This window comes from Armigeres subalbatus, chromosome 3, assembly GCF_024139115.2.
Source record: "Armigeres subalbatus isolate Guangzhou_Male chromosome 3, GZ_Asu_2, whole genome shotgun sequence".
Taxonomy (NCBI): Eukaryota; Metazoa; Arthropoda; class Insecta; order Diptera; family Culicidae; genus Armigeres; species Armigeres subalbatus.
Genome location: NC_085141.1, coordinates 324,231 through 347,436, shown reverse-complemented (window position 1 = coordinate 347,436; position 23,206 = coordinate 324,231). Strand labels below are relative to the sequence as shown.

At 37.9% G+C, this 23,206-nt stretch overlaps 1 protein-coding gene across 1 annotated transcript; it reads right to left on the bottom strand.

The window, feature by feature from the left end:
• Positions 1–249: 249 nt before the first annotated feature.
• Positions 250–18,290, bottom strand: LOC134228103 (probable trafficking protein particle complex subunit 2). Its single transcript, XM_062709888.1, has 2 exons — positions 18,076–18,290; positions 250–672 (listed from the first exon to the last, which is right to left on the bottom strand). Exons 1-2 carry the CDS (start codon positions 18,163–18,165, stop codon positions 340–342), a joined length of 423 nt encoding a protein of 140 aa, XP_062565872.1. The 5' UTR covers positions 18,166–18,290; the 3' UTR covers positions 250–339.
• Between the last annotated feature and the right edge of the window lie 4,916 nt (positions 18,291–23,206).

The window sequence follows — 23,206 nt, the reverse complement described above, 5'->3', positions numbered from 1 at the left end:
AGTTACAACGAATGTATTCGCGTAAGTTTTTTCAGCGAATGTATCCTAGTGCTAAGAGGTTATAGACAATGATCATGAAGCATCTTTCCCAACACGAACATAATAACTTTAATCGCTTTCTATTCTAACAATATCGTTGGAGGAAAGACACGATAACAGCTTAGCATCGTCAAATGAAAAGTCAAGTACAATCGTTTATCTACGAATAAAGCGATGCTGTGGGCTCATCGGATTTGATAATAATTAAATTTTCTATAACAATTTTTTTTTTATTTATCTAGAAACCTTCTTATCATTATGTATTTTATTACAAAACAAAATCAAGACGGAAACCAAAACTTAAGAACCAAGAAATTTACGTCCGTATATCTGAGCTTTTTTCTCAAATGTGCTGGATTTAATGGTAGTATTTAAAGTATAGAATGGATTCATTAGATGTTTTATGTAGGTTTCGTACATTTCATTGAAGAAATTTTTAATGCCATCATCATTCCGATTATCATGCACCATAACGAAACGAAGGTGCGATGCCGTTACAAATCCTGATACGAACCATTGATTAAATTTATCTATCGATTTCAAATATGTATTGTTTGTTTTCCATTTGTGCTCGTCAATCAAATCCAATGCAGCATGGGCTATGAACTGATTCAGATGTCTATGGTCCTCTTTCTGAAAGAAACAAAAAAAAAATCTGTAAAAACAAAGATAAATGCAGCATATATTAACATTTTAAACACACACCCATCTTTTCATCACATTTTTTGTATGAGAAATTCAAAAAATGTTTATCAATTACAGTGACGGGAAATGTCAAAAAAATGTCGTGGGATTGCAATTACTAATTTGCTAACAACTTTTTTCAGAAGTTCTTAAAAATTCGGATTTTTTTATAAACTTTTATGCCTTAAAGATCCTAGAACTTTGTCGAACAAATCATTGTTCTAAATACAGAGTCTAAGCCAAGGAGGTGAAATTTAAAAAAAATGTCACGGAATGTCATGACATTAATTTCATTTGACACTAATTCGGCTCGCACGCCGCCAACATCAGATTTAGAAAAAGTTATAGGGTCTTTTGAGGGCTACATGTTTATATAAAAAAAAAACATGACATTTCCCGTCACCAATTATCGAACTCCATTAATCCATCGTTTATCCAATGTTATGTTTCGTAAATATATAACAAACCATTCTCAGGGCTGGTAGCGACCGATGCAGCTCAAAAAAGTGACTTTAGTGACCAAAACTGACGAAAAAGGGACCAAATAGGGACTTTAGTTGCAGAAAAAGTGACCAAATAGTGACTTTCAGTTTCAGTTGCAAGTTCGATGAGACGAAATTAAGCGTTTGTGGGTCGAATGAGAATCATCTTTCACTCACCACTCTTTCGCCTTAGAACGAACTCAGACTGTGAACCATTCCACCGATTCGTTCAACTTTTAGTTAAAATTTGACAGTTCGATGGTTATTTCACCGTGGTTAAAAATAACCCTGCTCTGGAGCATGGTTAGACTTGACAGTTCGATGGTTAAACTTTGTTCCCGAGAAAATTGGCGCCAAATCCATTTTGTTCCAAATAACTATCAATCTGTCAAATCGCAAATGGGTCGGCTTTGGGGAAATTTTTTAACTTCGATGAGAAAATAACCATCGAACTGGCAAATTTTAACTAAAAGTTAAACGAATCGATGAAATGGTTCACAGCCTCAGAAGAGAAATAAAAATCGTACACGCTAACTTTTATCTACTCTCTACTCAGTAAAATTGTATTGGCCTTCCTTTTAATCCCACGAAAATATTATATCAGATAAATATACGTCAAAAACAGTATTCAAAACTATGAGTAGTCTTCCGAGAAATCAAATTTTTACACCACTGGAAGTGAGCGAAACATGGTTATCACTCATAAGACCTTTTCTTTTCTGAAAAATGATTTATAGGCAAAAATCTGCGTGAAGGAGCATTCCCTTCACGTGAGAATCAGTGAAAATTAAGCTCACTGGATTAGCTGAATACATATTTAAGAAAGATGCACGATTTATCATATGTGCCACGGAAGTTATTGGAATTTTCAGTGCAAAAAAAAAACAACAGTATGGATCGTTTGGGTAGAAAACGGAACAAAAATTATGAAGATCCAGTACAACGAGCCTGAGATTGAACGCTCAACCTCCTGCTTATACTGCAGGACTATGCTCTCTGAACTATTTAAATATTTTTTTTCAAAATACGCTGTTTTCCCAACTTGCTGTACGTATTCACATCTGTCGAATCTACAAAAAATAGCCGCTTGAGAACAAATTTATATTTTCTTGAATTTGTTTGCCAAACTTCTCAAGTCTAAGAATCAAGTCTCCTCATATTGTGACAACAACTCAAAATCCAATTATCCAGAAACTGTGGTGGAATGTTGGCATTTTAATCAGTGAAGATCATTTAGCATTTTGACGGCTTGTGCTGTGAAAAAATGATAGCATTTTGTCAATATTAGGGGAAGTTGTTCGAATTTTGATAGTCACTAAAAAAACATCTTTAGGAGGGACAAACACAGTAAATAATAGAGTAAATAAGGTTGTCAATCAAAAAATAATTCGTCACATAACGATCATTTAGAGGATCTATAATAAAAGTACGCTCTAACAATACTGCTATAGTTCTCGGTAAAACAGCGGAGACTTGACTTGACTCCCAAGGGGTCAAGTCTCCCAAGGAATCAAATCTTCCCACCTTCTCCTACTGTATAAAGTTTGAGCTTTGAAACAAAATCGGAATTGGCAGGACTCCTGCTTGCATGACTGTATACCAATTTATAAATTGTGACGTGAAACACCTTCAGTTAGCTACTGGTGAAATGCCAGTAAAAGTAGCGAGTTAAACGGCTTTCGAAGTTTCAGCGCGATCCTTTTTTAAGATCCGTAATTTTATTCCGCCATGATCAAAGCATCATCCGATGGGTACATAAAGTTTTATTTAAAAAAAATCTTAGTCAATAGTTTCAAAATAGTTGAAAATAGTGACTTTTTGCGAGAAAAGTGACTTCAGTGACTTGAGGTCGAAAAGGGACTTTTTAGTGACTTGCCCGAAAAAAGTGACCAAGTCACTAAAAAGTGACCCGCTACCAGGCCTGCATTCTAAAATAAAAGTTATTCAGAGCTTTTAGTGGATAGTTTTCGCTGTTACAGTTACAGAGAGAGATAAACTGCCTATGATCGCATATCAGTCCCATATAAATTTTCGTCATTTTCGAGTTAGCACCTTTAACTGTCATTTTTATCATAGTATTATCGAATGCAACTGTTAAATAGGAATGTTTGTTCAGGAAAAGTCGTAAAAATATCAAGCCAGTTTGTCCCAGATGAAAAATGATCGCATATGAGACCTTTTTTACTTTATAACTGAACTCATTTGCGGTCATTTTCAAGATGGGACAAGTAGGCTTGATGTTTGTTTCTCTATTTGATGTTTTGTGTTTTGTTCATATGGGACTTAGGGGAAATGTTCCGATCTCCATCTCACTGTACATATATCCATCTCATCGCTAAACGAAGAAATACGGCACCAAATTCGTCGCTTCTTTTTGTCAACATGCGTCCTCACTGCTGAAAAAAATCACAAAAATAACAAACAAACCAAATTCCTTTCCATTGCTTTGTTTTTGATGGGATGGAAATAGGAGCTATGAGATGAAGTGGCGAACCGTTCCCCTATATGTGATCATAGGCAGTAAACACGGTAAAAGAGATAACAGGGCTGGTAGCGACCCATGCAGGTCAAAATAGTGACTTTAATGACCAAAGCTGACGAAAAAAGGGACCAAATAGTGACTTTCAGATGCAGAAAAAGTGACCAAATAGTGACTTTCAGTTTTAGTTGTAAGTTCGATGAGACGAAATCAAGCGTTTTCGGGTCGAATGAGATTGTAATTTTTGTAATTTTTGGCGGTATACACTCAGAATAATCTGCACGTAATACATATGTGTACACTAATAGAATGTGATCAGCTAACTTCACACTTGTGATTCATTTGTTTGGCTAATAAAAATCGTATTGCGCTAATGAAATGTATGTGCAGCTGCTCATGATATATATTACACTAATTTGTTTTAAGTGCGTTTTGGGATAGGGGATAGTTATGTGCGCACATATAAACCTTAAAATAAAAATTTATGGATTTTCGCCAATAAATATGTGCGGATTATCCTCAGTGTACATCTTTCACTCAACTCTTTTTTCTTAAGCAGACCCCAGACGAGAGATATATTGAAAATACTTTTCTCATCAAACTTTTCTTCAATATTTTCACTGATTAGCCGGCAAATCAGTGGCACTCACATCAATAATCAAGAGTTTGTCAAACATTTTCCGTCGTCTGGGGTGCTTTAGAACGAACTCAGAAGAGAAACGAAAATCGTACACGCTAACTTTTACCTACTCAGTGACTAAGTAAAATTTTATTACCCTCTCTTTTATTCCCAAGGAAATTTTACTAAATATCAATCAAAAGCAGGACTACTCAAAGAGTAGTCTTGCGAGTAGATCAAATTTTCACGCAACTGGAGATGAGCGAAACATGGTTATTACTTATAAGACCTGATAAGAAAATTATTTTGAGCTTTTTAGTGGAATGTTTTCACCTGTCATAAGACGAGTTTATACAATCCCATTGAATTCCACCACTTAATTGTATCTTGACAAATACGTATTTCGACCTCAACAGTAAGGCCGTCTTCAGTGTAGTCGTGTCAAGTACGAGACACTGAAGACGGCCTTACTGTTGAGGTCGAAATACGTATCTGTCAAGATACAATTAAGTGGTGGAATTCAATGGGATTGTATAAACTCGTCTTATGACAGGTTATAAGACCTGTTTTTCTTTTCCGAGAAATGATTTCTAGGCAAAAATCTGCGTGAATGAGCATTTTCTTCTTGTGAGAATGAATGAAAACTACGCTCATTGGATTAGCTGAACACCTACTTAAGAAAGATGCAGAGAACTTTACAATTTGTCATATGTGCCACGGAAGTTATTGGAATTTTATGTGCAAAAATAACAACAGTACGGATCGTTTTGGTAGAAAACGAAACAAAAATTATGAAGATTCAGGTACAACGAGCCTGGCATTGAACGCACGATCTGCTCCGGATCATGCTCTCTGAACTTTTAAATATTTTTCCTCCAAAATACGCAGATTTTCCAACTTGCTGTGCGTATTCATGAAGGATTTTTGCTATGGAATTCGATAGCGCATGCAATCTTCAAAATTGGGAAGCCTTGATTCTCTCTCTTTGATACCTAATCAAAAAATATTTTTTCATAAGGTTAAAAAATTTCAAACTTCCATTTACTTCCACTATCACTAATGTATCATCAGATACGTATTTCGTTTTCTACTTGAAAACTTCTTCAGTGTTTTGTTATCGAGTCGATAACAAAACACTGAAGAAGTTTTCAAGTAGAAAACGAAATACGTATCTGATGATACATTAGTGGAAGTAAATGGAAGTTTGAAACTTTTTAGCCTTGTAACATTTTCCCCTAAGACGCTCAATATTAATTATTTAATTTTTTTAGAGCAAACACTTCATTAAACCTGTCACATCTTCAAAAAAAAACCCAACTTAATTCACAGAGTGGTGATACTGCCTTTCTCGCATTTAGCCAAGACACCAATCTTATATGGTGCTAATATGGTTCGATGTACCATTTTCTTTATAACTTTTAAACGCAACGGTCGATCGTTATCAAATTCAATAGTGATCTACTAGGCTTTGCCCCCTGTCGAATGAAACTTGTTGCGAGGAAATCGGTTGAGGATTACTATAAGAAAAGTTGTCTAATGTTTTTCTTAGCTTTTGTGCACACACATACACACACACATACACACATACATACACACGGACAGACAGACATGTGCTCAGTATGTCGAGCTGAGTCGATTGGTATATAACACTATGGGTCTCCGAGGCTTTTATCAAAAGTTCGTTTTCGTAGTGAAATGATAGCCTTTCGGTACAACTTTGTTGTACGAGAAAGGCAAAAAACTGCTTGAGAACAATTTATATTTTCTTGCATTGTTTTTGCCAAACTTCTCAAGGATCAAGTCTCCTCATAGTGTGGCAACAAATCAAAATCCAATTATCCGGAAAATGTGGTGGTATGTTGGCATTTTTATCAGTGAAGATCATTTAGCATATTTACGGCTTTGTGCTGTGAAAAAAATTATGGCATTTTGTCATTATTAGGAGTTGTTCAAATTTTGAGTGGCCACTTAAAAACAGTAAATAATCGAGTAAATAAGGTTGTCAATCAAAAAATAGCTCGCCACATAACGATCATTTGTCTAGAGAATCTATAATAAAAATACGCTATAACAATACTAAACCAAGCAAAGATGGGACAGATATGAAATTCACGGCAATATAGCTCTCGGTAAAATAGTGGAGAATTAAGTCTCCCAAGGAATCAAGTCTTCCCACCTTCCCCCTACTGTATAAAGTTTAAGCTTTAAAACAAAATTGGAATCGGCAGGTCTCCTGCTTGCATGACAGTATACCAATTTATAAATTGTGACATAAAACACATTTAGTTGGCTACTGGTGAAATGCCAATAAAAGCAGCGAGTTAAAAGACTATCGAAGTTTCTGAGCGATCATTTTTCCAAGATCCGTAATTTCATTTCCGCCATGATCAAAGCATCATCCGATGGATACATAAAGCTTTATTTAATTTTTTTAAATAAATAGTTTCAAAATAGTTGAAAATAGTGACTTTTTGCGAGAAAAAGTGACTTTAGTGACTTGAGGTCGAAAAAAGAGACTTTTTAGTGACTTGCCCGAAAAAAGTGACCAAGTCTCTAAAAAGTGACCCGCTACCAGGCCTAAGATAAATAAAAAAGGAGAAGTAAGAGATAAAGAAGGAGAAAGAGAGATAAATAAGGAGAAAGGTAAAGAAGGAGAAAGAGAGAGATAAAGAAGGAGAAAGAGAGAAATAAAAAATGAGAAAGGGAGAGATAAAGAACGAGAGAGAGAGACATAAAGTAAGAAAAAGAGAAAGATAAAGAAAGAGAAAGAGAGAGATAAATAAGGAGGAGGAGAGAGACAAAGAAGAAGAAGGAGAAAGAGAGAGATAATAAATGAGAAGAGAAATAAAGAAGGAGAAAGAGAGAGAGACACGGATACAAATTTCATCCATTTGCTTCAAAAATATACATGTTTATTTCCAAAATGATAATATGTTTGAATCAAACATATTTATTTTTAAATTAAGATTGAATTTCTTTCGGCGATAGCAGTCTTAATAAGTAGCAAATACTTTGTTGCTCCTACATCCCACGTTTCGGATGTAGGAGCAACAAAGTATTTGCTACTTATTAAGACTGCTATCGCCGAAAGAAATTCAATCTTAAGAGCAAAACTTCAGTCGTCAACTCCCAGATAATTTATTTTTTAAACCAAATTAAATCCCTGTTTGTTTTATACATACACTAGTGGGTAGCCCCTCGCTCGCTCTTGCAAAAGTAAACAAAAACTCGAGTTCGGATCAGATCCGATCGGAAGCCAGCAGGAGAGGAGCAGAAGCAAGAGTGGAATCACGTAGAAATCATATGTTTTCTTGCTTCCAAATTGATGATAAGGATGTTTCTCAGGTACAGAAAGGTAAGTAAATGAAATATGAACATTTGGAATTGTGAGATCTGGTAGTCAAATGCTACCAGAATATGAAAATTGGTGGATTTGATAAGAAAATATTATGAGTGGTAGAACCAAAGCAATAATATCCATGTTTGCTTCAAACATTTAGCTGGTTGAAACAATTTAAAACGCACATTTGAATTTGATTCAAAAAAAGTTTTCGTTCGCTTCAAATGCAACAATATGTTTGATCCAAACATATTTATTTTTGATTCCAGAACAAACTGAATTTATGATTGCTTTGTAACGTAGTTTTTTCTGCGTGGATAAAGAAGGAGAAAAAGAGACATAAAGAAGGAGAAAGAGAGAGATAAAGAAGGTTAAAGAGAGAGATAAAGAAGGAGAAAGAGAGATAAAGAAGGAGAAAAAGAGAGATAAAGGAAGTGAAAGAGAGAGAAAAGAAAGGAGGAAGACAGACATAAAGAAGGAGTAAGAGATAGATAAAGGAGAAATAGAGAGATAAAGAAGGAGAAAAAGAAAGATAGAGAAGAAGAAAGAGAGAGATGAATAAGGAGAAAGAGAGATATACAGAAGGAGAAATAGAGAGAGATAAAGAAGGAGAAATAGAGAGATAAAGAAGGAGAAAAAGAGAGATAAAGAAGAAGAAAGATGTCGAACTAACTCTTTCGTTTTATCAAATTTAAGCACATTGGGTATTTTAACAAAGTTCTGAACTAATGATTTTTAACGTCTCTGTTCGACTATGATGTGGTACCACCGACGACCCGACGTGTCACCCCATAGAAAATAATTAAAGTTTGCTGCTCACGACGCCATGATGAAAAATCACCGAACACTAGCGCCGCCGGCATAATGACTCGCGAGGTTTTCGTAGCTCTGCCACCAACATTGCAGCGGAGTTGTGTCTCAGCTTATTTGACAGGATCGATCGCCCGAAAAAGCGAATGACCGTTAAAAAGTGGTGGACAATCAGAGAGTGGATGTGACACGTCGGTTGTGATACTTTGAAAGAGTTTAAATAGTAAATTAATAAGCAAGCATTGGACATTCTTCTTAACTTATGTCCTTCTTAACCATTGGATTTCACATTGATCGGATCTATCGCACAGTGGAAGAAAACATTATAATAAGTTATGATTTTTCTGTTTGAGAGAAAATCTGGATGACTTGAATTGATTAAATTTATGCAGATGTTTGTAAATTATGCGGAAACGAACACAAAAAAATTCAAATATATGCTTGTAGATCTCAATAACATTTTATAACATAGAGCTAATAAACTAACCTGACGAGAAGAGGTAGCACTATTCCATTTAATTTTACCACTTTGTAATTTAACAGATACGTATTTTGACCTCAAACCAAGTCACATTGCACTAAACAAACTTTTATATTTTTTTTTATAATTCTCTGTTGACAAATCCAAGGGATAAAAAGAAGAAGACATGCGATGGTGAGAAACAACAAAATCGTTCATGGCAAAGTATACAGCGGCCATTTTCAAATGCCTGCATAAAATTCTAAGGCACGGAGACCCATAGTTTTATATACCAATCGACTCCGCTCGAAAAACTGAGCACATGTCTGTCTGTGTGTGTATGTGTTTCGCCCATGCGTTTCATATAGAATGACTTGACCGATTCGAGTGCAGCTGGTTTCATTCGACGGATCAAATTTCCTAGTTGGACACTATTGTTTTTGTGTTTCAATAAATCAAGCAACCCATTGAGTTTTCAAGCAACGTGCTAGAATAGGACGTCGTCAGTTGCATTCTAGCAAAAATTCCGCTTGAAGCCCTTACAAAACATTTTAACAACGGCTACCACACCTAATGGTATAATTGCAATATTTCCATTATCAGGCGACAGGTGGTGTTGCTGCGTGTTTGTATCAATGAAATTTTGCATATACACCTGGGTGGTGCGGATAGAATCGATTTCTATTGTGCCGGAGCCAAACATTGAAGATTGTGGTTATGTTCGTTTTAGATCTAATATTGATAAGTATTGTTATTATATGGGAAAAAAATAAAAATAAACTTTGTTTGAGTTTTGCATTCTTTTTAACAAATATAATCACATTATATTTCGAGTGGAAAATGAGTAGGAATGTAACTAAAATGCACTCGTTAAGAGATTTCATGAGATTCAGCAGCTGGAAGACCAACGGACCGTCATCAAGAATGCCTTCATCGCCACCAGCGAGAACAATCTGGGCGAACTACGCACCCAGAGAAAACAATGGATCACCGATGAGACCTGGAGGAAGATAGAGGAGTAAAACGCTCATGTCGACGGGACAAGCGAGCGTGGGCAGACTCTCTGGCCGACGAAGGAGAGAGAGCCGCCGCAACCGGGGACCTTCGCCTTCTCTACGATATCTCACGACGCTTAAGCGGGGCGAAGATGAATGGAACGATGCCTGTGAAAGACGTGAATGATCAATTATTGACCGACCCAACTGACCAGCTGAAACGCTGGCTCGAGCACTTCGAACAACTTTTTCAAGTGCCAGCCAGGCCATCACCACCTCGGCATGATCTGCCTAGGATCCGACGTATAACACGCGTCAATACCGAAGCTCCATCACTGCTAGAGATTCAAACAGCGATCCAAAACATGAAATCGAATAAAGCTCCAGGGGTCGACCGCATATCAGCCGAGATGCTCAAAGCTGACCTCATGACATCCGCTCAACTTCTTCTTCTTCTTCTTATTGGCATTATATCCCCACACTGGGACAGAGCCGCCTCGCAGCTTAGTGTTCATTGAGCACTTCCACAGTTATTAACTGCGAGGTTTCTTAGCCAAGTTACCATTTTTGCATTCGTATATCATGAGGCTAACACGATGATACTTTTATGCCCAGGGAAGTCGAGACAATTTACAATCCGAAAATTGTCTAGACCGGCACCGGGAATCGAACCCAGCCACCCTCAGCATGGTCTTGCTTTGTAGCCGCGTGTCTTACCGCACGGCTAAGGAGGGCCCCTCAACTACTGCATCGTTTATTTCGTAATATCTGGGACACCGCAACTTTCCCGGTCGACTGGATGCAAGGTATCAGTGAAGGTTCCCAAAAAGGGTGACCTGACTGTATGCGATAACTGGCGAGGCATTATGTTGCTGTGTACCGTTCTCAAAGTTCTATGCAAAATTATGCTAGCCCGGATTCAGGAGAAGATCGATGCGACTCTCCGGCGGCAGCAAGCCGGATTCCGTGCCGGAAGATCCTGTGTGGACCATATTGTTACGCTCCGCATCATTCTGGAGCAGGTCAACGAATTCCAAGAGTCCCTTTACTTGGTTTTTGATTGACTACGAAAAAGCTTTCGACCGTCTCAATCACGAGAATATGTGGGGCGCCCTGAGACGCAAGGAGGTTCCTGAGAAAATCATCGGCCTCATCGAAGCACAGTACGAGGCCTTTTCGTGTAGAGTGCTGCACAATGGGGTCCTGTCCGACCCTATCCGGATCGTAGCTGGTGTGAGGCAAGGAAGTATTCTATCACCGTTACTGTTCCTCATCGTAATCGACGAGATTCTGGTAGATGCGATTGACCGTGAACCAAACCGCGGACTGTTATGGCAGACTATAACCATGGTGCACCTAAACAACTTCGAATTGGCGGATGACGTTGCACTCCTTGCGCAACGGCGCTCTGATATGCAGAGTAAGCTCAACGACCTTGCCGAGCGCTCCTCCTCGGCAGGTTTAGTCATCAACGTCAACAAAACCAAATCGTTGGATGTAAACACGGTGACGCCTTCCAGTTTCACAGTAGCCGGGCAATCAGTGGAGAATGTTGAAAGCTTCCAATATCTTGGTAGCCAAATGGCGTCAGACGGCGGTACCAAGATCGACATAGGCGCACGGATCAAGAAAGCAAGGGCTGCCTTTGCGAGTTTAAGAAATATCTGGAAAACAGGCAGATAAGTGAACGCACGCAAAATACGAATTTTCAACTCTAACGTGAAATCTGTGCTGTTATACGCTAGCGAAACATGGTGTGTATCAGTGGAGAACACTCAACGGCTGCAGGTGTTCATTAACAGATGCCTGCGGTATATAATTCGGGCCTGGTGGCCTCACAACTGGATCTCAAACAACGAGCTCCATCGTCGTTGTCACCAGAGGCCGATAGCAACAGAAATTGGGGATCGGAAGTGGGGCTGGGTCGGCCACACTCTACGTAGGGGCGGAAACGAAATCTGTAAACAAGCATTAGACTGGAACCCAGCGGGACATCGCAGCAGAGCCAGACCCAGAGGCTCATGGCGGCGAAGCCTCAATAAAGAAATAAAAGAAGTCGACCGAAATCGAACCTGGCAACAGGTTAAAGCGATAGCCGGGCAACGCTCAGGATGGAGATCTTTCAAGTCAGCCCTTTGCACCACCGGAGGTGTACAAGATCCATAAATAAGTAAGTAGCAGCTGATTGGAGCAGGAATGTATGTAAACCATCGTAAAGTCATGTAGTCATGTAAAGTCATGAGTCTCGCGCATTTGTGCGCCTTAACGCAGCATGATAAGAGAAATTCGAAGAGCGGGAAATGTTTGACAGCAAAGTAACTGCAAAATAATTTTGCTTATGGAATTGATTTCAAAATATCCCGCTGCTCGCTTGAGAGCACAAAAGCGGCTCTATCCGCAGCACCCAGATATACACTAGTGACATCTGCTGTTTGATATCGTAAGTTTTCAATGTTCCTTCAACACAAACGAGGTGGATAACAATCCTGAAGAAATTTAAAGTAATACTAAGGACACACCTGTGGTACTTTTACCATGATACAAAAGGACAAGAAAATTATTCCAAAACTATCTTTGATAAAGACAATAATCGAAACGGTACTCTTTTCAAGATTCTTGTACCATGGTACTTATACCACCAGTGTGTCATTAGTATAAACAGCTAGAATTGTAAAACAAGCCGTATATACAAAAATAATACTACGACCTAGCTCTTATATTGATGCGATGCGTAGTTGATGAGAACGGATGATTTGTTCATACAAGGAAGTTTATTTTACTTTAAATGTTGTGGCGCCATGTCTTTCAAACAGCACCTTTGTCTTTGCCTTATTGCATCAAATCTTTTAACCGCCGACATGTAGGCAATAGTGCTGTCCAATGAGCAGCTCGAAGTTGTTCCCGTCCTGCTCGTTCTTTTTTGTCAACAAATGGGCATGAGCAGGACAGGCAGAAACTTCGAGCTACTTCAAGCTCTCATTGGACAGCACTAATTTGCACTGCATTTACATTAATTCGAGCTCAACATATTGAATCGAGAAAGGCATCATCACCACTGGGGGATGAATTTGGGTTTTTGCCTTTCTCGTACAACAAAGTTGTACCGAAAGGCTATCATTTCACTACGAAAATGAACTTTTTATAGAAGCTTCGGAGACCCATAGTGTAATATACCATTCGACTCAGCTCGACGAGCTGAACAAATGTCTGTCTGTCCGTGTGTATGTATGTGTGTATGTATGTGTGTGTGTATGTGTGTGCACAAAAGCTAAGAAAAACGTTAGACAATTTTTCATATAGTAATCCTTAACCGATTTCCTCGCAACAAGTTTCATTCGACAGGAGGCAAAGCCTAGTTGATCACTATTGAATTTTAAAACGATCGACCGTTGCGTTTAAAAGTTATAAAGAAAATGGTACATCGAACCATATTCACCATATAAGGTTGGTGTCTTGGCTAAATGCGAGAAAGGCAGTATCACTACTCGGTGAATAAAGTTGGGTTTTTAAGGATAGTTTTTGTGCATTGAACGGTACAAAGTAAGGGCTTCCATGGCTTCTATAAAACAATGTGAAAAATGAACCATTGCATCATGACGTCATTGACAAAAATTTTTTACCCGTGTTCAAATGGCGAGTGAAGTTTCATGAGGGCAATGTTTATATTTTTTATATGGAGTTTTTGGCTCGTGCAATCGTCTATCCAGCTTTCCACGCTCACCATAATGGCGGATGCTATAAAAAGTTTGACAAGAACTGTTTCCCGACACTGAACTGTAATTTTCATCAGAGCAAACATTGGTATCCCCGTTACCAACGACATCCATTGAGTTGTTTATTTTTCAAACAACAAGGATATTTGCGCAAGATTTAAAACCGTCAATTAAAGTCATTCTAAAATTTACTAATTACTCTTTCATTTCAGACATTATTGATACCAAAACTATATGATTGATGTCAGAACATATGATTGATACCAAATTACTAAATATTCGAACATGAAGTTTCCTGAACTGGAATTCCAACAGATAGTTCAGGATTTTCCTATGACCCCTGTTATTTTTAGGCTGTTATACTCACTGTGCACAGCTCTCAACCACATATCGTGTCCTTAAATATGGGCCCACTCAACTGACTCTAGCGGTTAAACATAATATCAAAGTTTTTTTTCCCAAGACCCTGCAATAACTTCAATCTAGCTCTATGTTTTCATGATTGTTCTCAACACTACATTTTCCGGGCCTTCCCCCAAAGACGAATTCCATACAAATTCCCAATACGGCATTTTAAGCTGGGAAGTATCTTCAACATGTGTATTTTTAAAGGACAATTTACCGGAATTTGCTTTACTCTCGTTTTCTGCGACCAACGAAGAAACTACGAGACGAATGAATACTTTTGATAATTGAACATGATACATTATTCGTCATGATTACAGTGATTACACATAGTACTTCTTTATGTACTAGTTTTGTTTTTACAATGTGTTATTCACAACAGTATCAATAGAATATTCGGTGTAGTTAAGACCTGGGACGAAATATTATGGAGTTCTTAGAGTATGAAGTATTTCAAGTACGGCGGTACGCAGTGTGTTTGAATATTCAAAATCAATTCCGAGGTATCGACAGATACACACTGATAAACTATGCAAAAATGAATGCCGAACACGCCGAACAAGCTTTTTTCAAATAACAGATAGGGTTATTCCTGATGCAGATTTCAGAAACAAATTTGTTTTCAAATAACTCCATAATGTATTAAATTTCTCTTATTATACTCTAACAAGCATGTGGCTGGCATCACTCTGCTTATTCCGCCAGGCAGAAGGAATGAACATCATCTTTAGCATTCTTCACTTCAACGGCAAATTAGCGGATGGTACCGCTATTTGTTACAGAAATGTCATACATTATCCCAGGAAACTTTTGGTCCTTTAGATATGAGCGAGAAGATGTCACCGCCATACAACTTTGTCACGCCAGATCAGGGTTTCTGCACGATAATTATTAGAGTAGTTTCACAATATCTGGAATAGAATGTTTAATGATTAAAAATAGAAACATTATGAATATGAAATCGATACATGTGTATATTTTCTTGTTTATAGAAAAATAACAAGTATAAGGTTGTCGTTGGCGACGAGAACATCATTGCATGCTGAGTCGAAAATTTCAGTTCAGTGTCGGGAAGCAGTTAATGTCAATTTTTTTATAGCATCCGCCATTATGGCGATCGTGGAAAGCTGGATAAGCCCTATTTATACTAATGACACACTATGGTGGTATAAGTACCATGGTACAAGAATCTTGAAATGAATACCATACCAATTATTGTCTTTATCAAAGATAGTCTTGGAATAATTTTCTTGTCCTCTTGTACCATGGTACAAGTACCACAGGTGTGTCTCTAGATTTAGATGGATCAGAAGAATGTCTGAATTTTTGAATCAGATTTAGCCTGCAGGTCTCGTCTCAGCTTAGTATTAGTCTGAGACGAGACCTGCAAAGACGGCTTCTTTTTCCTGCTTTTTCCTTGTTTTGACACTTGTTCTTTCTTTTCATCACAGTTGATCATCGATTCTCAACTGTTTCTTGAGTGTTTCACCTAAATCCTGGTAGAATCTTTCTTAGCACAATAAAAGTGTTTGTGATTTACGGATTTGTAAACTTATTTTTTAAAGATTTTCCTATCGGAAATAAAACACGTATTCATAACAGTTCAATATTAAGTTGTCCGGCTTTTCTAGAATACTTTTCAAAGTGAAAAGTACTCGTAAAACAAAATCATTCGGAATACTTTTTGAGGGATACCAATACTTTTACACAAAAAGGTGCTGGTTGCATCTGACAATTCGTGACAGCGCTTGCTGGTTGCAGATGAAGTTACATTTTTCCTCTTTGCAAGTCCCGTCCCAGGTATTAGTGTTACATTAAACTTTTCTAATAGACGAATCCAAGTAAAAATAAGAAGAAGACGCACGACGGTGTTAACTTTGACAGATCCTACAGCACAGCATAGGAAGATCATTTTAAAATGCTTATAAATTATAGACAAAATGTAGGGGGGAAATGCTTATCTAATCTTCCGGTCAATGTCATCATATAGTGCATATACTCCTGTATATATACGATTGTGATGCATCACCAGTGCTACGATGTGCACGTATTACCTGGCAATCTAACTGCATTGATTGTCTGCCTTTTCAGAATAATATTCCGTTTAAATATCACAAATGATGGTTAATTGTTTGTGCTAAGGGAAAGAAAAGTGCAGTGGGTATCGGCCAAGTTCTTCTGGCGGAGCTAAAATGATAAGCGGGAACAATACCTAATTTCATTTAAATCTTTTAGTATCATTAGTGATTAGCACGCGTTATTATTGTATGTGGGGGCATGCATGGAACATATTTTTCAACGCGGGTGTCAGGCGGCTGACCCATGCTCGACCAAAATAGTAAAATTTAGCTAGAATATTTTAATTTTGTTTGATTATTTTTATTTTTGCCATCAAATGATTAGGAGCTTATTTTCAACATCACATAACGCAAGAGAGGGTAAAACTCTGCGTTGCATAGAAAAGTTTAGGAGGTCCCAGATTCGGTGCATTGTTGCACTGTCGTGTGGGGCATGGTTGTCCCGTGTCGTTTATGGCGATGTCGTTCCCGCATCTATGACGCCTTTGCTTGAACAAATCATTTTATGTAATGGCGGGACATGGTCATAATTCATTCTAGTTTTCAAATATTTTGGTAGATACTTCTTAAGGCTGTCAAGGCGGTGGGAGGGACATTGCCTATGAGTGGCAGAGGCGACTGTGCTCTGGGCGGCAGCATGGTGAAAGCAGTTTCGGGATAGTTAGGATTCAGTTTTCATACTTAAGAGAATATCTAGAATAATATTATATTTTGATGAGCCAACCTCCATTTTTTAATCACGAGCTTTATTTAGTAGCATAGGTTATCAGTACTCGTAATATACTTAATTCGGTGGGCACGCTTGGAACACATTTTTAACTCAAGTTCGATCAAAAGTGTAAAATTTAATTGATTAATTCTAATTCAGTTTAATTATTTTAATCTTTCTACGTCAAATGGTTAGGTATTTGTTCCCCCACCCCTCCTGCTCCCTCCTTTTCTATTTTATGTTTCCAAACTTAAACCAACGTGATGCTAATCCCAAACTGCACGTACCTCTATCATATCAATCTACATAGCTTCTTCAACAATCATCAGAAAACGGATTTCAATAATTTTCCTTCTACCATAAGTATAAATCATCTGAAAAGTTTCTAAGCTATAACAAACTCTATCGTAGCGATCCCGAATTGTCTGAACATCTATCATGTACATAAACACAACCGTTTCTATCTCAACAAACAATTAAAATAAATAATAAATAGGTTCCATAGCAGTCGCTAGAGCCGGAAGCGGTCAACAAGCCGCTCCACATTCTCCTCCTCTATCTTCTATTCTCTCACAAATTTACTACCCTGAAACTGAACTGTTTCGGACCCTTTTATGGGTCTGAAGCAGAGGACGGGACGCTCGAGCCTACCAGTCAGTGGATGGAAAGGTCCGTTGTGATAAAGGGTCTATCACAAGCCTCGGATAACCTGGAATAAGTTTTCCACGAGTCGAGTTCACATTGATTTCATGAGTTATATAAATTAATCGTCACGTTGAAAATTGAGGCCAGCAGTGTAAACGTATTGCCTAATGTCATACAACGTAGATTGGCCACGGCCCGGGGATACGTTGAGTATAACAAGAATAACAAGAATAACAAGAAATTATAGACAAAATGTAATTAAAATCTGATTGATGTATGGTACGGAAAAAGTTCCGAACTGTATAATAGATACATTTTTGGAAAATATACAAAAAATTGAGATAAGCTTCTAAATATATAATTCAGAACTTTTTCTGTATCGTACATCAATCAGATTTTAATTACAATTTGTCTAGAATTTATTAAAAGCATTTTAAAATGAACTTCCTATGCTGCGCTGTAGGATCTGTCAAAGTTAACACCGTCGTGTGTCTTCTTCTTATTTTTACTTGGATTCGTCTATATGTTTGTCAACCCTTTTGAACGAGCGAGAAAAGCATCATCACCGCAAGGTGGATTAATCAGGGTTTTTTACTTGGATTCGTCTATTTACTTACCTTGACCTCCTTATTAGCATTCACGAATTCCATTTCAAAAATGGGATTATCACTGTGACCAACAATAGCGAAATAATAGTTGCTACTCATTATATACTGATTTGCCAAGAACAGGACAATATAAATAAAACTGTGTTTAAAAATCAATATTTGGATTATTTAGCTCCAATCGTTTCGATTGAGATTCTCACGTTCAAATGAATGAGTTGGTGAGTTGTGAGAATAGCCGTCAAAAGCTGAGGTGAGATGTCAAAAGAAAAACAAGTACACGCTATTCCGGGTACTGTGTAAATTGGGTTAATTTTAATGCAATCATCATTTTATTTATAAAAATGATTAAAATATATTGTGTCGTCAGTACTAAATTGAATTCCGACTTCCGACGTTTTACTTCCGACATCATCACTCAGGAAAATCGACACATACTTTATGGCAAAAATCCATGTATTTTTAAATATGCATATCATGCGTCGGCACATACTTAATTGCATACAAATTCACACATGGATACGATGACCCACATGGATAAGTATGTATGAACGCTCATGTAATGCATGCGGGCGCATGAAATATATGTGTCGAAAATATGGAATGCATTTGGCAACCCCCATTGCAAAAATCCATGTGTAAACTCATGAATATAATGCGAAGTTTTTTGTGAGTGATGAACGTCAAAACAAAATTTGAGTTTGCTACCAACACATTGTCGGAAGAGCGATAGGAAGTGTGGAAATCAACTTCCGAACTTCAATTTGGTGCCAGCGACAAAACAAGAATGATTTTGTGACAGATAATACCGTGCAGTGCTGCATATTTATTTTATTTTTTTTCTGTGGGAATCTCGTCGAAAGTGGCCTTGCTGCCAGTTCATCAGTGTCATACAAACAGTTTTGGTCTAAATGAACAATAGTATCTATCATTCTATTTTTTTATTTCTTTTTAAAATTTATTTCATCGCTAGACCCAAATATGCGACTGACCCCTTACTAACGGAAATGGGTCTAATAAGCCATTTTATAGAAAGCTCAAATGACAGGAGATCAAATACTAATGTTTACATTTTACAAGGAACATTTGCGAAAATGAAATGAAATGATGATGATGATGACGAAATGATGATGGTTTACATGCAAATTTACCAAAACAAAGACCGAGCCGTCCACTCAAAATTTCGATCAGCTGTTCTAATCTGTCTCATAAAATGGCTTATAAGCCATTTTATAAAAAGCTCAAATGACAGGAGACCAAACACTAATATTTACATTTTACAAGGAACATTTGCGAAAATGAAATGAAATGATGATGATGATGACGAAATGATGATGGTTTACTTGCAAATTTACCAAAACAAAGACCGAGCCGTCCACTCAAAATTTCGATCAGCTGTTCGAATCTGTCTCATAAAATGGCTTATTTCACGCAATTTTGAAGCTTTCAGAGTTAGAGTGCGTGGAAGCTCTGGAAGTTGCCACATTTGAGTTCTTTCGCCATCACCCCCCTGGCGTCCTATAAGTAATTTTATAAAAAGGTCAAATGACAGGAGACCTAACACTAATATTTATATTTACAAGCAACATTTGCGAGAATGGAATGAAATGATGATGATGATGGCGAATTGATGATGATTTGTTTATTGTTACTGTGTTTGTCTCATGTGAAATTTATCCATTGTATTCGAAGTACAGTCGCGATTCGCTGGTTGGGCCACGACCTCGGCCTTACTAACGAACTCGGTTTTTTAGTTGGGCCAACCGACAGCCATTTGAACACGTGTATTTCGACTTGAACATCACAAATGATGTCCAGTGACGCCCAATCCCGTTTTCCGTGTTTACATTGAATTTTGACGTACGGTTGCTTTTTAGTTGGGCCATGGCCCAACCAGCGGAGGCCCAACTAAAAAGTGACCCAAGTATTAAAATCTCAACCAGCGAATCCCGACTGTAACCACAAATACTCGCGACCGTGATTTTTTCTCCCGAACAAAATACTGCCCTGCTTTTTTACTTTGCTCTGCCCGTACTCGCGAGCAAAGCAAGCACTAGAAAAATGCAGGTTCGCGCGAGTGTGGCATTTTTGTAGACCCAATTACACTATTTGCTTACTCTTGAAGCGAGTATTTCCACCACTGGCACTCGCTTGACTGTGGATATACAACAGTAAAGCACATGTGGAGTTTGGACAAATCAAGCATCCGAAAGATATTCAATTTGCAAAAAAAAGAGCTAACCGCGGTGGAGGTACTCGGATTCTGATGGCTTTTCCGCAAACGTGACCTTTAAGTGGTCTTGTTGTGTAGGAGTCATCACGCCTGTCTAGAGAGTATGAGGTTGAGGGTTCGAGTCCCTCCAAGACACGTGGATTCTTTTTCGCAAATTTCATATTAATTTGTCCATTTCAAAACATGTGCTATGCATATGCACAGCCAAGATATTTAACAAAAAAAAGGAAAATAACGACCCCGTTGCCGATTCAGGTAGCATGTCTGCTTCCGATTTTGATTCTCTAACTGAACAATTGCATCACATGATTGATGCTATGTCCAAAGCAAATACCATACCCGGAGCTGTTCAGGTTGGTATAAAGTACACACAAAAAAATGTTATCGGACTCCGTTTTAATGGATCCAAATAATTGTGTGAAAGTTCTAAATTGGAATGCCCGCTCTCTAAAGAGTAAGGGGGTAAGGAAGATGAATTATTCTACTTCCAAATAGTTTATAATGTGCATATTGCCATTATAACTGAAACATATTTAAAACCAGGACTCTCAATTAAACGAGATCCAAATTGTTTTATTCACAGAAATGGGGTCGCCATTGTCATTAATAGACGTATCAAACATAAATTATTTTCTTCGTTCGAAACCAAAGTTTTTGAAACTTTGGGAGTTTCTGTTGAAACAGATTTTGGACAATTTTCCTTCATTGCAGCCTACTTGCCTTTTCAATGCAATGGCAGCAAAAGAATTTGTTGAAAGCTGATCTTCAAATTCTCGCAACAAATCTAAATTCTTCGTAATTGGACGTTTCGCTATTCTGAGAAATACTAGCGTGTTTTGGGCGTAAAAATAGTATTTTGGCCATAGCTTCTGTTCCAATAGTCCGATCAGGCCAATTTTCAATAGAAAACAATGGGACAAGTTCCCCCGTCGAATAGAACCTGTTGCAAGTAATTCGGACAATACTAAGTTCCAAAAAGTGTGTCTATAAAATTTGTACTCGTACACACATACACACATCACCTCAGTTCGTCGAGCTGAGTCTCGTACAACTTTGTTGTAAGAAAAAGCAAAACCTCCACTCGGTGTTGAACTTAATCTAGAATTTAAAAAACACCTTAATAAAGAATAAAAGAAACCTCCACTTACAGTTGAAAAAGGCACACGGGTACCCTGTCGACCGCATAAGGTTCCTAAAATTTGTGGCGCACCCCATCCCACCCCCTGAAACTGTTTGTAATTTCTGAATAAGCATTGGAGGAAATTTGTGGAGGAGCCAACAACTAAGAATCTCTCATTTCTTAAATTAAACTCAAAAGTAACAGCTCGAAAGTTTAAAAAACACCTAGTCATAAGAATAGCTGCAGCCTGAGACGAGACCTGCAAAGACGGCTTCTTTTTCCCTGCTTTTTCCTTGTTTTGACACTTGTTCTTCTTTTCATCACAGTTGATCATCGATTCTCAACTGTTTCCTTGAGTGTTTCACCTAAATCCCGGGTAGAATCTTCTGAGCACAATAAAAGTGTTTGTGATTTACGGATTTGTAAACTTATTTTTTTAAAGATTTTCCTATCGGAAATAAAACACGTATTCATAACAGTTCAATATTAAGCTGTCCGGCTTTTCTAGAATACTTTTCAAAGTGAAAAAGTACTCGTAAAACAAAATCATTCGGAATACTTTTTGAGGGATACCAATACTTTTACACAAAAAGGTGCTGGTTGCGTCTGACCTGGGACGGGACTTGCAAAATTCCGACAAGCGGTGGTAATCCTGCAGGGACACCGTTCTGGGAAAAAACCTCTTAGAAGGTCACGTCTCCACGCTCAGCAATGAGTATTAATAAAAACAAGAGGAAGGGGGAGTCTTTGAATTCTCCACTTCCTTCTAAGAAACAAAGTTTCAAGACCGTCCTGCCAAAGCGCGGAAAAAATAGAAGGAAGCTGGAGAATTCAGATATTCCTTCAAACTCTAATGTCGGAAATAATTTTTCTCCTATCGAACTGAGCAATCAGTTCGATTTGATTAATGATGATATTGAGCAAATCGAATCTAGCCCAGGTGATTCGATTCATGCGAAAAGCAAAGGATTCCACCGATTGTGGTATCTGTTGCCGAGTTTTCTGGCTTTAGGAATGAGATTTTGAGTAACCTTCAGGGGATCAAGGTTTCATTTCAGATTGCTAGGAAGGGTGACTGCCGCGTTTTGCCGGGATCCTTTGACGATCGCAAACGTCTTCTTCAGTATTTAACTGAGAAGCGCCATAAATTCTTCACATACGACGACAAAACTGAGCGATTGTTCAAAGTCGTCTTGAAGGTCTCCCCAGTGATGACAAATCACTGGATGAGATTAAAATTGAAATTTCTCAATTACTTGGATTTTCACCAGTCCAAGTAATTAAGATGAAAAAGAAATCCCATTCTGGTACTTCCCAGAGGGGCATTTCTCAAGAATTTTATTTAGTTCATTTTAACAAAAGTGAACTAAATAATATGAAAAGTTTGGAAAAGGCCTGTATTATGTCTCATGTCCGTGTTACATGGGAACATTTCCGCAGGCCTGGGGAAATTTCAAAACCCCACCCAGTGCCGTAAGTGCCAAAAGTGGGGTCATGGAACCAAACATTGTCACATGGATGCTAAATGCATGATTTGTGGTGGAACCTCTCACGCCAAGGACGCATGTCCTGTGAGAGAAGAATCCAATAAATTTAAATGTGCAAATTGTGGGGGCAATCATAAATCCAATTTCTGAGAATGCCCTTCACGCAAAAGTTTTGAATTCCCGTGCAAAATTGATGACGGAAATTCCAATCGGATCCTAGATTCGACGGGTAGAAATTTTTCAAACGCTCAAATTTCGAAACCGGTTACCGGTCGAGCAATTCATACCCACCACAATTCACAA

Excerpts from the sequence above, each read along its gene's own strand:
- LOC134228103 (XM_062709888.1), bottom strand. The coding sequence starts at position 18,165 with ATGAGTAGCAACTATTATTTCGCTATTGTTGGTCACAGTGATAATCCC. Across the intron at positions 673-18,075 it reads ATGCTAATAAGGAGGTCAAG|AAAGAGGACCATAGACATCT; the intron begins GTAAGTAAATAG and ends TGTTTCTTTCAG.